General features: G+C 35.9%; 2 protein-coding genes across 3 annotated transcripts; one reads left to right on the plus strand and one right to left on the minus strand.

Annotated features, from left to right (window-relative positions):
* Positions 1–1,366: 1,366 nt before the first annotated feature.
* Positions 1,367–4,870, plus strand: dennd10 (DENN domain containing 10). 2 transcript variants are annotated; one of them, XM_052151630.1, is made up of 10 exons: positions 1,367–1,473; positions 1,656–1,796; positions 1,880–2,076; positions 2,310–2,389; positions 2,609–2,757; positions 2,845–2,956; positions 4,000–4,100; positions 4,221–4,328; positions 4,422–4,516; positions 4,700–4,870. In XM_052151630.1, the coding sequence occupies exons 2-10, from the start codon at positions 1,757–1,759 to the stop codon at positions 4,865–4,867; spliced, it is 1,050 nt and encodes a 349-aa protein (XP_052007590.1). In that variant the 5' UTR covers positions 1,367–1,473; positions 1,656–1,756; the 3' UTR covers positions 4,868–4,870. The 2 variants fall into 2 exon arrangements, with proteins under 2 accessions (XP_052007590.1, XP_052007591.1); XM_052151631.1 differs by having other exon boundaries at positions 1,379–1,428; positions 1,658–1,796.
* Positions 4,871–6,872: 2,002 nt separating this feature from the next.
* On the minus strand, positions 6,873–10,736 carry sfxn4 (sideroflexin 4). Its single transcript, XM_052151633.1, has 14 exons — positions 10,572–10,736; positions 10,408–10,473; positions 10,112–10,174; positions 9,999–10,025; positions 9,211–9,265; positions 9,019–9,044; positions 8,807–8,860; positions 8,659–8,721; positions 8,471–8,539; positions 8,274–8,364; positions 7,706–7,821; positions 7,379–7,464; positions 7,182–7,299; positions 6,873–7,021 (listed from the first exon to the last, which is right to left on the minus strand). Exons 1-14 carry the CDS (start codon positions 10,608–10,610, stop codon positions 6,944–6,946), a joined length of 951 nt encoding a protein of 316 aa, XP_052007593.1. The 5' UTR covers positions 10,611–10,736; the 3' UTR covers positions 6,873–6,943.
* Positions 10,737–10,767: the final 31 nt, after the last annotated feature.

The following is a 10,767-nucleotide window of genomic DNA, read 5'->3' on the forward strand; positions in this document are numbered from 1 at the left end:
ACAAAAACAAATACATTTTATTGGAGATATGATGTCTATTTGTCCATACAATATAAGTAAATGGTGACCAAATGTTTAAGCTCCAAAAAGCACATGAAGGCAGCATAAAGGTGATCCATAAGACTCCAGTGGTTTCATCTGTCTTCCGAAGTGACCCATTTGGTTTTGGATGAGAACAAACCAAAATATAATTAATTTTTCACTGCACATCTTGTCATTACAGTCTCTAGGCATGTTCAAGCTCAATTACACTTCGTGCCATAGCGCATAAATGTGTCAAGTACTAGGAAGTGCAATCGAGCTTGAAGTCATGATCATGCCTAGAGACTGCAATGACAAGATGTACAGTGAAAACCGATTGTATCACTATAGAAAGCATTGATGATCATGATTTCAAGGTCGATAACGCATGCGCAGAGTATGGCACCAGGAAGTGTAAATGAGCTTGAAATCATGATCACTAAGGAGACTGCTGATGTCAATTTGGTCTGTTCTCACCAAAAATCAAATTGAACACTTCAGCAGACATGGATTAAACCACTGGAGCTATATGGATTACATTTATGCTGCATTTATATATCTTCATTTGCATTCCACAGAAGATAAAAAGTCATACAAGTTTGAGATGACTTGAGTAAATGATGAGAGAATTATAATTTTTGGGTTAACTATACCTTTCACCAGTAATAATCCTTTAACAAACAAATTAACTACTGTTTTGTGAAGTTCATTTAAAGATAGTATTAATACTTTGATAATCTGTTGAGTCTTTTGTGTCCCTTATAGGAAAACCAGGACATAGTATGTTGCTTATCGGAATTCCTGAAATTATCACATTTATTTTTGTAATGTATGTCACACATTTGCAACATTTAAAAAATACTAGATAAGAATACCACAAAATCAAACTTTGGACATTTACTTTAGACAAACTTCAGAGTCATTCCACTGTAGGCCATCTCTGAAACGCTCTCGGAAGACTATATTTAGTCATGCCAGTGCAGCTCCCATCTACTTGGTCAGAGACATACAACTAAATTGTATCACATAGGAGTCCACTACTGGTCAAGTGATCAAGTGGGATTACAATTAAAGAACTTATTTCAAATCAGCAATAAAATGTGATAAACTGTGCTTCTTTACCGCATATTACGCTAAAACACGCAATTTTCCCGGCTTGAATAGCTGAAGCGCATGCGCGTAAGCGATTTGACTGACAGGCGTTGTCTATAACTAAAAGATGATTGGCTATTTGATCTGTAAGGCGGGACTTCCTTTCTGCATCCGTTGAGCGCTCCAATTTCTCCCATTAATTTCAATAGAAGTGGCCCGTCTCTGTTGAATAATCTCTGCTAGAACTCACGTAATCCGGAAGAAGCTTGTTGATCACTTGACCAGCAGTGGACTCCTATGTGATAAAATTTAGTTGTATGTCTCTGTTTGTTTAGGGGTTTCCTTTGTTACACCTACTCGAGGAAAGTATTGCAAGTGTTTTGAAGAACTGATTGACATTTTGATAATTATCAACACAAATAATGCTAGAGACTAACAAAGAAAAATTCAGATGGATTCACTGTGTTAAACTTCTACTTTGCAACAAGAACCGTGTCATGTCTGTGCGTTATAATTTTCATGTTCTCTTGTATAAATTGTACAGACTTATTCGACGATGGGTTTTGTCTTTCTGTGCTGACTAGACGAGTCCCATTCTAAACTGTTCAGAAATTATTCATCTAACGTGGGCGAGGAATGAAATATGGCTACGTCTGAGCTGATGCTGAGTCTTGGACTTATTGGTAAGATCAAAACGCTATATTTTATGTATAAAGAGTAGCATAACTATGATTTTGTCAGTAATTGGAATTGTCCCCATACACAGAGAGAGATGTGAATGCAGACACCCTTTGGGTTTGGTGCTATCCCTCCATCAGTGCAGATCTGCGAGAGCTTCTGATAAGAAAATGTTGCCTGACTTTGGACAGTCAGGTGCTGCACACGTTTGTGTTCGGTCAGTACTGCAGAATCTGGTACTACATCAGCACTGTAGAAGTTCAGGAACCCACTGCACTGAAAAAGGTACAATAATGTAATCTGCTTTATAGTAATAACAACCATCCTTAAAGTTTACAGCTACTCGTACCTTAAAATGATAACTTGGATGCATCTGACAACTGTTTTGATTTCTCCTTATGTGGTTTTGGTCTAATCGTATGATATACTTTGTAGATGGATAGTAATCATTTCTAGTTTTCATCTGTATGTTTGATGACAACTATATTAGCTTACTGACAATTCAATTTTATTCTCAGGTGACACATTTTTCAATAGTTGTCACAGCTAAGGACTTTAACCCTGAAAAATATGCTGCATTCAGTAGAGTTCTGTGCAGGTAGGTTTAATTTGTCCAAAGTGAAAATCAGTTAGTGGAGGTTCCCACTTAAGTGCATATTTGTTTGCTGTGTTGAATCTACAGTAAATAATTCAAAGCGTTTCAGCATTAATGTTACATATAACAATTAACATGACAGTTTTGTTGCATTTCTAAGGATATACATTCAGTTGCTGCATGTTTGTGATGTTACATCTGTAACAAAATGTTCTTGTTCAGGACGTATATGAAACATGGAAGTCCTGTGAAGATTATGGAAGGCTTCATTGCTGTTCTGACCAAAGGTATATGCCAGAGTGATGAGAATGGCTCCTTCCTTATCAAAGATTATGATGTCAGGAAAGCCTACTTGGCTGGCTCTATAAAAGGTCAGGTAACCTTAGAAAATGTACATTTAGATTCTGTATAACTTGATTTTTAAGACCTCATGGGATGTCTAATCTTTGTTATTGTAGATGTTGTGTCTCAGTTTGGTATGGAGATTATCATCCTTTACACAGCACTAATGCTGAAGAAAAGAGTGGTGGTCTATCACCCACATATTGAGGCACTGCTGGAGTTTACAAGGTAAGTGGAAATGCTCATTAATTTTCAACAGTTTGCTTATTTGCCGACCTGCCATTTAGTGTAAATTTTTATCTTTACACTCTTGCAGTCTCAATGCCATTTTGGTAGGCAGGAGTTGATTGAATTAGCCGTGTTCATAATCTGTATTATCAAGGTCTAATTCATCATTCAGCACTGATATGTCACCATAGCAACATAGTAATTGTGGTAATGTAACAAAGAGAATATTTGTTAAGAGTTTATTCATCTGGTGGCCCAAGAGCCAAATCCAGCATGTTTGAAATTTTCAGTGGCCTGCATGAGGTTTTGAGTTGTCTTAGGGGCTGTTCACACCAAATGCATTTTGTGTCAGTTCGAGCTATTTTTCAATTGTTTTCCTATGTATACTTGTACTAGACAGATGTCGCACCACATCTCGATGTTTTTTACAGTGTCTTGTGCAGGAGCGCCGCATTTTTAGATGCTTTCAGTGGTTGCACATCAAATAATCATTATCCGTCATTTCGACCGAATAGGAAGATTAATTAACTATAATCATGGATGACTGATAAGCGTGAGTTCGGAGAACCATTAAATTTCTATTTAATTTAGTCAAGAAAACATTTGATTTGAAAAGTCAAAAGTTTAAATCATTGCATCAATACAACAAACTTCAGTTATTGTTCAATAAAAATGTTTAGTATCAGTGTGATATACTTTGTTATGGACAAAATTGTAAAGTACTTTTTAGCTGATTTTCTCTCTCTCATTCAGAATTTTCTGCTGGAAAAATGCTCTCATGGGGGGGTGACTAAAGCTACAGCATAAACACAGATGTTTTATTTATACAGTGAACAAATATTATAGGCTATATATATATATATATATATATATATATGATATGATTTTGTTAACAAAATATTCTGGCTTGGCCTGCATGCCCAAAGATTTTTTACATGTGGCCCACTTGTCGATGAAGTTAAATAGCCCTGATTTATGGTAATAGTCATGCACTAAAAAGGCTGGAAGTGGTAACATATTTTGTTTTTCCTTTTAAAACCCAGAGCACTTCCTGGCCTTGTGTGGCATAGGAAAGACTGGTCCATACTCCACCCTTTTGTTCACCTGGATGATAATGAACTGGAAAACCTCAAGCTGTGTACAGGTATTAATAAAAAGTCATTTTCCCTCCTGGCACTACTGGGTTTCATTGGGAAACGGTTTTGGGAGAAACTACACAGAAAATGATTTTTTTTATTAATCTCCTCATTCTCTATTTCTGTAGGGTATGTTGCAGGGTTTGTGGATCCTGAAGTTCGAGACCGATCAGACCTGTTTGATGTGTGTGTTAATCTTCCAGACAGTGAGATCACTATATCACAAAATGCCAAAGGTTAGCATTTCAACTTTACACTTTGAGTGGGAGTGAATGACTGTTGGTTTGATGTAAATTAAGTATCTCTCATTACGCCATATGTTTTTTCAGAGGCAATGGCTATGGGAAAACTCCATAAAGAGATTGGCCTCTTCATTGTCCAGGCCGCAGATGACAGTGATCGCACAAATGCACAGGTTATTAAGGTGAGTTTTGAGTAGGAACAAGGAGGGTCATTAAAAGTATGATCAATATCACTTGATCGGTGATGCATGGCCTACTTTGAAGCATTTAGATTTTCCTAGACTTTTTATTTCACCCAAAGGTGTAAATTCTTATTGATTGTTAAATGTTGCATTTTTTTTTTCCACATATAAATCCATCTTCAGGATATTTCAGTAAAAACTAAGGAGATCCTCAGTAACCTGATGTCTCTTGCTGATGAAACAATGAACTCTAAACTGACTTTGGAGACTCTGAAGCAACAGCACTACCCTCCAGCTACTGAAAACTTCCTCTTCCACTTAGCTGCAGCTGAGCAACTTCTGAAGATCTGACCAATCAGTGCATCCAATTGACATGCCTCAGTAACAGTCAGAGAGAAACTTACCATTAGTTTTATTTGAGAAAAATCTCTGTTTAGAGATTTTATTTGGGGCTGTGATGGTGCAAGTGTTATATTGGAATATAAAGACATACATATATATATATAATTTATACACACATTACTGTGCAAAAGTCTTAGGCACATAAGATGCTTCACAAAAACATTTGTCTAAGATGGTTATTTAAATCTTCAGCTTTAGTGTGTCAATAGGAAATATAAATGTTAGACTCCCAAATATTCCTTTAGCAAATGGAATAGAAGAACAAAGAATCGGGGCTGTTTTAAAGGCAAAGGAGGTTGCATCAAATATTGATTTAGGATTTTGATGTTTACTGGACTTTGACATTTATCGCATTATATTATTTTGAATAATATTATTATTATTTTGAAGACATCCTCACTATGCAACATTTTTCCCAAGTGCCTAAAACTTTTGCACAGAACTGTATTTCATATAAAGATATACAGAACATTGCTATACATGACCTCCTTGTGTGTATAATTAAGAAATGTGATAAAAACATGTAACGTCCAATGTTTTAAGTGATAACACAGGTTTTAGATAAATGTTTCATAATCAATCCTTTAGTATTTGGATCTTGAGCCAAGGAACGATTTAGACACTTCCTTTGCAAGCTTTTCGGAGTTTTTTCATGATCTTTTTTTTTGTTTGAACTTTCATAAGATTTCACGGTTGCACATCAATGCAAAAAAAGTCAGATGGTTGCCTAATTATTGTCTTAATGAATGGCATTTGTTTGTATGGTATGGGAACTTAAAGTTAAATTCCGAATGTAATGAAATGAGAAAGTATTACTGAACTAGACAACTAATATTACTGTATAGTGCCAAAACCTATTCTTAAAGTTATAATGTTAATTAACAATCTATTGGCTATTCACGTGAAAGTACTTTGTTTTTTATTGTATACTGATTATATGTAGATACAAAGGTCTATACTTATGAAGTGGAGCTTGGTTTCAATTTTTCATTTCTTGATATTTTTGGAGATTTCATTTCAAACTTGTTAAGGGCTATTCTCTCTGCCTAAATTGATCATGAAAGGTTATATGTGTGCAATATATCCTAAAAAACAGGACAATAGAGCTGTACTTCTAAAATTCCTTAATCATTGTCCTAATCCTTTAGATAGAAAAGTCAAAATGCAGTTTTCTCAGCTATTGTTTTTCCATCCATCCATCCATCCATCTTCAACCGCTTATCCGAAGTCGGGTCGCGGGGGCAGCTGCTCCAGCAGGGGGCCCCAAACTTCCCTATCCCGAGCCACATTAACCAGCTCTGACTGGGCGACCCCGAGGCGTTCCCAGGCCAGTGTGGAGATGTAATCTCTCCACCTAGTCCTGGGTCTTCCCCGAGGCCTCCTCCCAGCTGGACGTGCCTGAAACACCTCCCTAGGGAGGCGGCCAGGGGGCATCCTTACCAGATGCCCAAACCACCTCAACTGACTCCTTTCAACGCAAAGGAGCAGCGGCTCTACTCCGAGCTCCTCACGGATGACTGAGCTCCTCACCCTATCTCTAAGGGAGAAGCCCGCCACCCTTCTGAGGAAGCCCATTTCGGCCGCTTGTACTCGCGACCTAGTTCTTTCGGTCATGACCCAACCTTCATGGCCATAGGTTTTGTTTTTAATTTTGTTAAATTGGTTATATTTTGTTAAATGTATATGTTATTACTAATTTTACAAAAAAATGTCTGTATACAGTATGAGTCACAACTGGAATATTATTGATGACATAATCTGATGCAGGGGAAATAATGTATAAATGCATTAGCAGTTTTTGGTGAATTTCATTTTCAATGCAGTGCCTAACCCTTTCAGCCTGAAATGGAGTATTAAATTATTATTAATTCGAAACCTAACAGATGTTCTTATCAAACATAAAATGATTCTATTGACCACAATCTTGAAACGCAGTTGACTTATTGTACTAAATTTCTTTTATTGTCATTTTGTGTGAGCAAATCTGTCAATAAAAGTCACCCTCAGAAGTTTGCAATTACAATATCAGAGTCCCCTGTGGTAAAACAGTTCATTGTTACCGGCAAGTGACTGAAACTCCTCTTCCAAATGCTCCTTCTTAATCTGCAAAAAGAGGGATAGGGTACTTATCTGAATTTTGTTCTTGTATTGGTAATGGATAATGATATTGCATTTTGTGGCATCCAAATACTACTAATTGTATCTACAAAACTGCGTATCAGCACTACCAACAAGGATTTATTAATTTTCCATTGTATCTTACCTTGCCAAGCTGTGGAAACAGACTGAAGGACACAGGAATCATTAAACCAAAAACAATGGCAGTACTGATGTGTCGTACAGGGGCGATTGTCATTGGGTTCCTCTGGACAAACTTTGCCCTGAGACATTGACAGCATAGTTTACATTTTCATTACCAACACTTCAACTTCCAATAATTGGGAAATGGAAGGTTAGTACCTTTTGAGGAGGGCAAGCAGAAGACTTGGAACAGCTGCAGTGGTGCCAAAGAGAGTCGCTCTCGAGATTGCAGTCTCTTTTACAGCCTAAAACCAACAGATGATGGTGGAAAACATTAAATTAGCTACAAAAAATGACCGATTTGACCAAAGGCTTCAAAAATAACAAATCACATGTGAGGTTTACAGAAAATAAGTAAACAAAAAAATATACAAAATCAATTACAGCAACAGAACAGTGCAATAACACGCTCATCTATCATAGCCCAAATTCAGAAGCACAAAATGTCAATACAGTTTTGCTGACATGCTTTGCTTACAGTCTCACCTTGGAACCAGCTTCTTTTGAGACTCCAACAGCATTCCCATTGGAATCAAACACTCGTATTCCATTTTCTGATTCTTCACTTCTCACCACGATTACACTGAATGCAGCTAGACAAGCTAGAAAAATATACAGTATATAGTACAGTGTAAAATTCTTAGACACACAAGATATTTCACCAAAACATTTGTCTAAATATGGTCATTTATATCTTCAGCTTTACTGTGTCAAAAAGGAAATATACATTTTAGACTCCAAAATATTCCTTTTTCGAATAGAACAGAATAGAAGAACAGGAGCCCTGCAACAGATGACATGGCCCCACATATATATATATATATATATATATATATATATATATATATATATATATATATATATATATATATATATAGTTAATTTATAACTTACAGACACTAGATGGAGTTTATTTTCCAGGTACTAACACTTTACTAAGCAAGTAAGACTACTTAATACAATTTAATGGTAGAACCACACATTATAGATAAGTATATGTAAAGGAGTAACGATATAAACTCACACTAACGTAGTGTATTACTGGTGTACTTACCTGAAAGTGGAATAGGTAAGAATGATCTACAAAAGGTCTCAGCCACAGTACTGATTAGTCTAAAATGCTGGAGTATAATCTGAGGAAGAGCCTGAAAAAAAGATCACCTGCTTAACAATAATCCAAGCACAAAATCATCAGAAAGATGAATGTATATGGTTTTCTGGTGGAAAAACCAGGACATAAATCCCAATTACCCCTGCGAATGTTGAGTAGGAAACTGTTCCAACAATAAGAATAGACTGCTTCATTGATGTTTTGTTGTCCTAAGCAAAAACAGGAAAGTAGTCAAATTGTAAAAATGTAATGGTCAATTTATATAGCTAAACCCCACAAAGTCAGTTTTGTATATAATCAATTTACATAAGACATTTAATTTGTTTACCTTAGTCACAGTTGCATTCCTGTTACAATGGTTGAATCCAGCAGAGTAACTCTGTAGCAAAAACTGTGGCAAAACAAAGTTGAACATTCTGTAACAAATACTTGTAATTTATCTGACAAGAAAAGACATAGATGAAGAATGTACTAACATGCCAGAACAATGCAGGCTTAACTCCTTTATGGGGTATTAAACTTGCAACAATCTGTAGGAAGAGTTAGAAATATGTGAGAAATCTTTCATTTGAAAATTATTATAAAAATGCTCTTTCCAAATAAAACATTTTAATAGTTCAACAACTCCCAACGTGTTGCTAGCACATTGAAAGCATAATGTAAGCACATTTTGAATATCAGGACTCACCAAAGGAGCTGATACAGGAAGAAAAACTGGAAAAGAAATGAATTATGATATCATCAGAGAACAAAATAAATGTTTTAATTCAAAGGAATGCAAATTGCTTCACATACCAGTAAATTATATCCTTAAACGTGTACATACAAAAATTGTACATTTCAATAATAAAACACAAAGATAAACCCTCAAGTTTGTTACCTTGTGAACGAAATAATGGTGGAATTGCTGCTCCAGTATCAGAATGGACAGATGACTAGAAATGCCAATAAATAACAGCATTTTAAGTTTAATGTAAAACGGTAATACCTAATTTGAGCTGCCAATCATGAATCTTACTAGGATGTACAGTACTGTGCAAAAGTCTTAATAAGAGGTTTCACACAAACGTTTGTCTTAAGATGTTTATTTAAATTTTCAGCTTTAAATGGAATAGAAGAACAAATAGCCCTGCAACAGATGTCATGGTCCCCACAGACACCCCCCACTGAACACTGAGTCAGTCTTGGATTGCATGAAGAGACAGAAGCATTTGAGACTGAAGAACTGTGGCGAATTCTCCAAGAAGTTGGATCATCCTATCTGCCAACAACCAAGAAAAACTGTATCAAGAATCGGGGCTATTTTAAAGGCAAAGGAGGTTACATCAAATATTGATTTAGGCTTTTTTTTATGTTTACTGGACTTTGTATGACATTTATAGCATTATTTTTGAAGACATCCTCACTATGCAACAAGAAAAACTGTGTCCAGGTGTACCTAGGAGAATTGGGGCTGTTTTAAAAGCAAAGGTGGTCACACTGAATATTGATTTATTTTTTCTGGACTTTCTATGACATTAACTGATAAATGAAAACAATTTATGGCATAATTTTTGAAGACATCCTCACTATGCAACATGTTTCACAAGTGCCTAAAACTTTTGCACAGTACTGTTTATATTTTTGTTTGTTTTGCTGTGTAGGTCATAAATATTAATTCTAACTTACAAGAGACAGTAACCAGGCATTAGCAACCTAAAGAGAGAGAAAATAATGCTTTATAACGTTTTTTTAAAAAAAAAGATAAATTAAAGGGTTGTTATGCATATTGATTAACCTACTTTTCCATCTGTCTGCTTAATACCTTGATTCTGAAGAAGAGTGCGGGCCTTCAAAATTTCAGCCTAAGAAAGACAGCATATTTTGTTCTCTTTTTGCTTTAATTCATTTAAAATTGTGAAACAGAATCAGGGTTAAGGGACATATCACACAGTAGCTACTTACTATACATCCTTAATATAGGCTTGTTATAGGAAAGCATGACTGACTGGCAAATTAAGCAGTTCGCTACATTAGGATGATTGATTTTATTAACAATAGTAAACAACAGGCTGATGGAGCATTGTGTGCTACTTACCTCTGATGACAACATAGAACTGGGGTCGAGGATATTGAACCAGAGACGCAGTCGGCTCATAAAAGACTGCAAAGAGATGCAATTATTTTATTTGCCATTTCTATCCTTTTATAAAGAACACAAATATACATCAAAATCTGATACCACGTGAAGGTACCAAGTACCTTTCCATTGCTTTGCCAGTACTGCAAGTTGGGGTCCATTTTAGCTTTTTAATTAATACTCTTGGAAAAAAATCATCACCAATTCACTTTCGTCTGTTTATTGTGATAGAGATGTTTATAGAAGGTCACGCAGACATGCTTGTCTACAACTCTTCCGCATGTCACATGCGCACAGACAGCATCCAATGACAGTCAA

The sequence above is a fragment of the Xyrauchen texanus genome, chromosome 20, assembly GCF_025860055.1.
Source record: "Xyrauchen texanus isolate HMW12.3.18 chromosome 20, RBS_HiC_50CHRs, whole genome shotgun sequence".
Classification (NCBI taxonomy): domain Eukaryota; kingdom Metazoa; phylum Chordata; class Actinopteri; order Cypriniformes; family Catostomidae; genus Xyrauchen; species Xyrauchen texanus.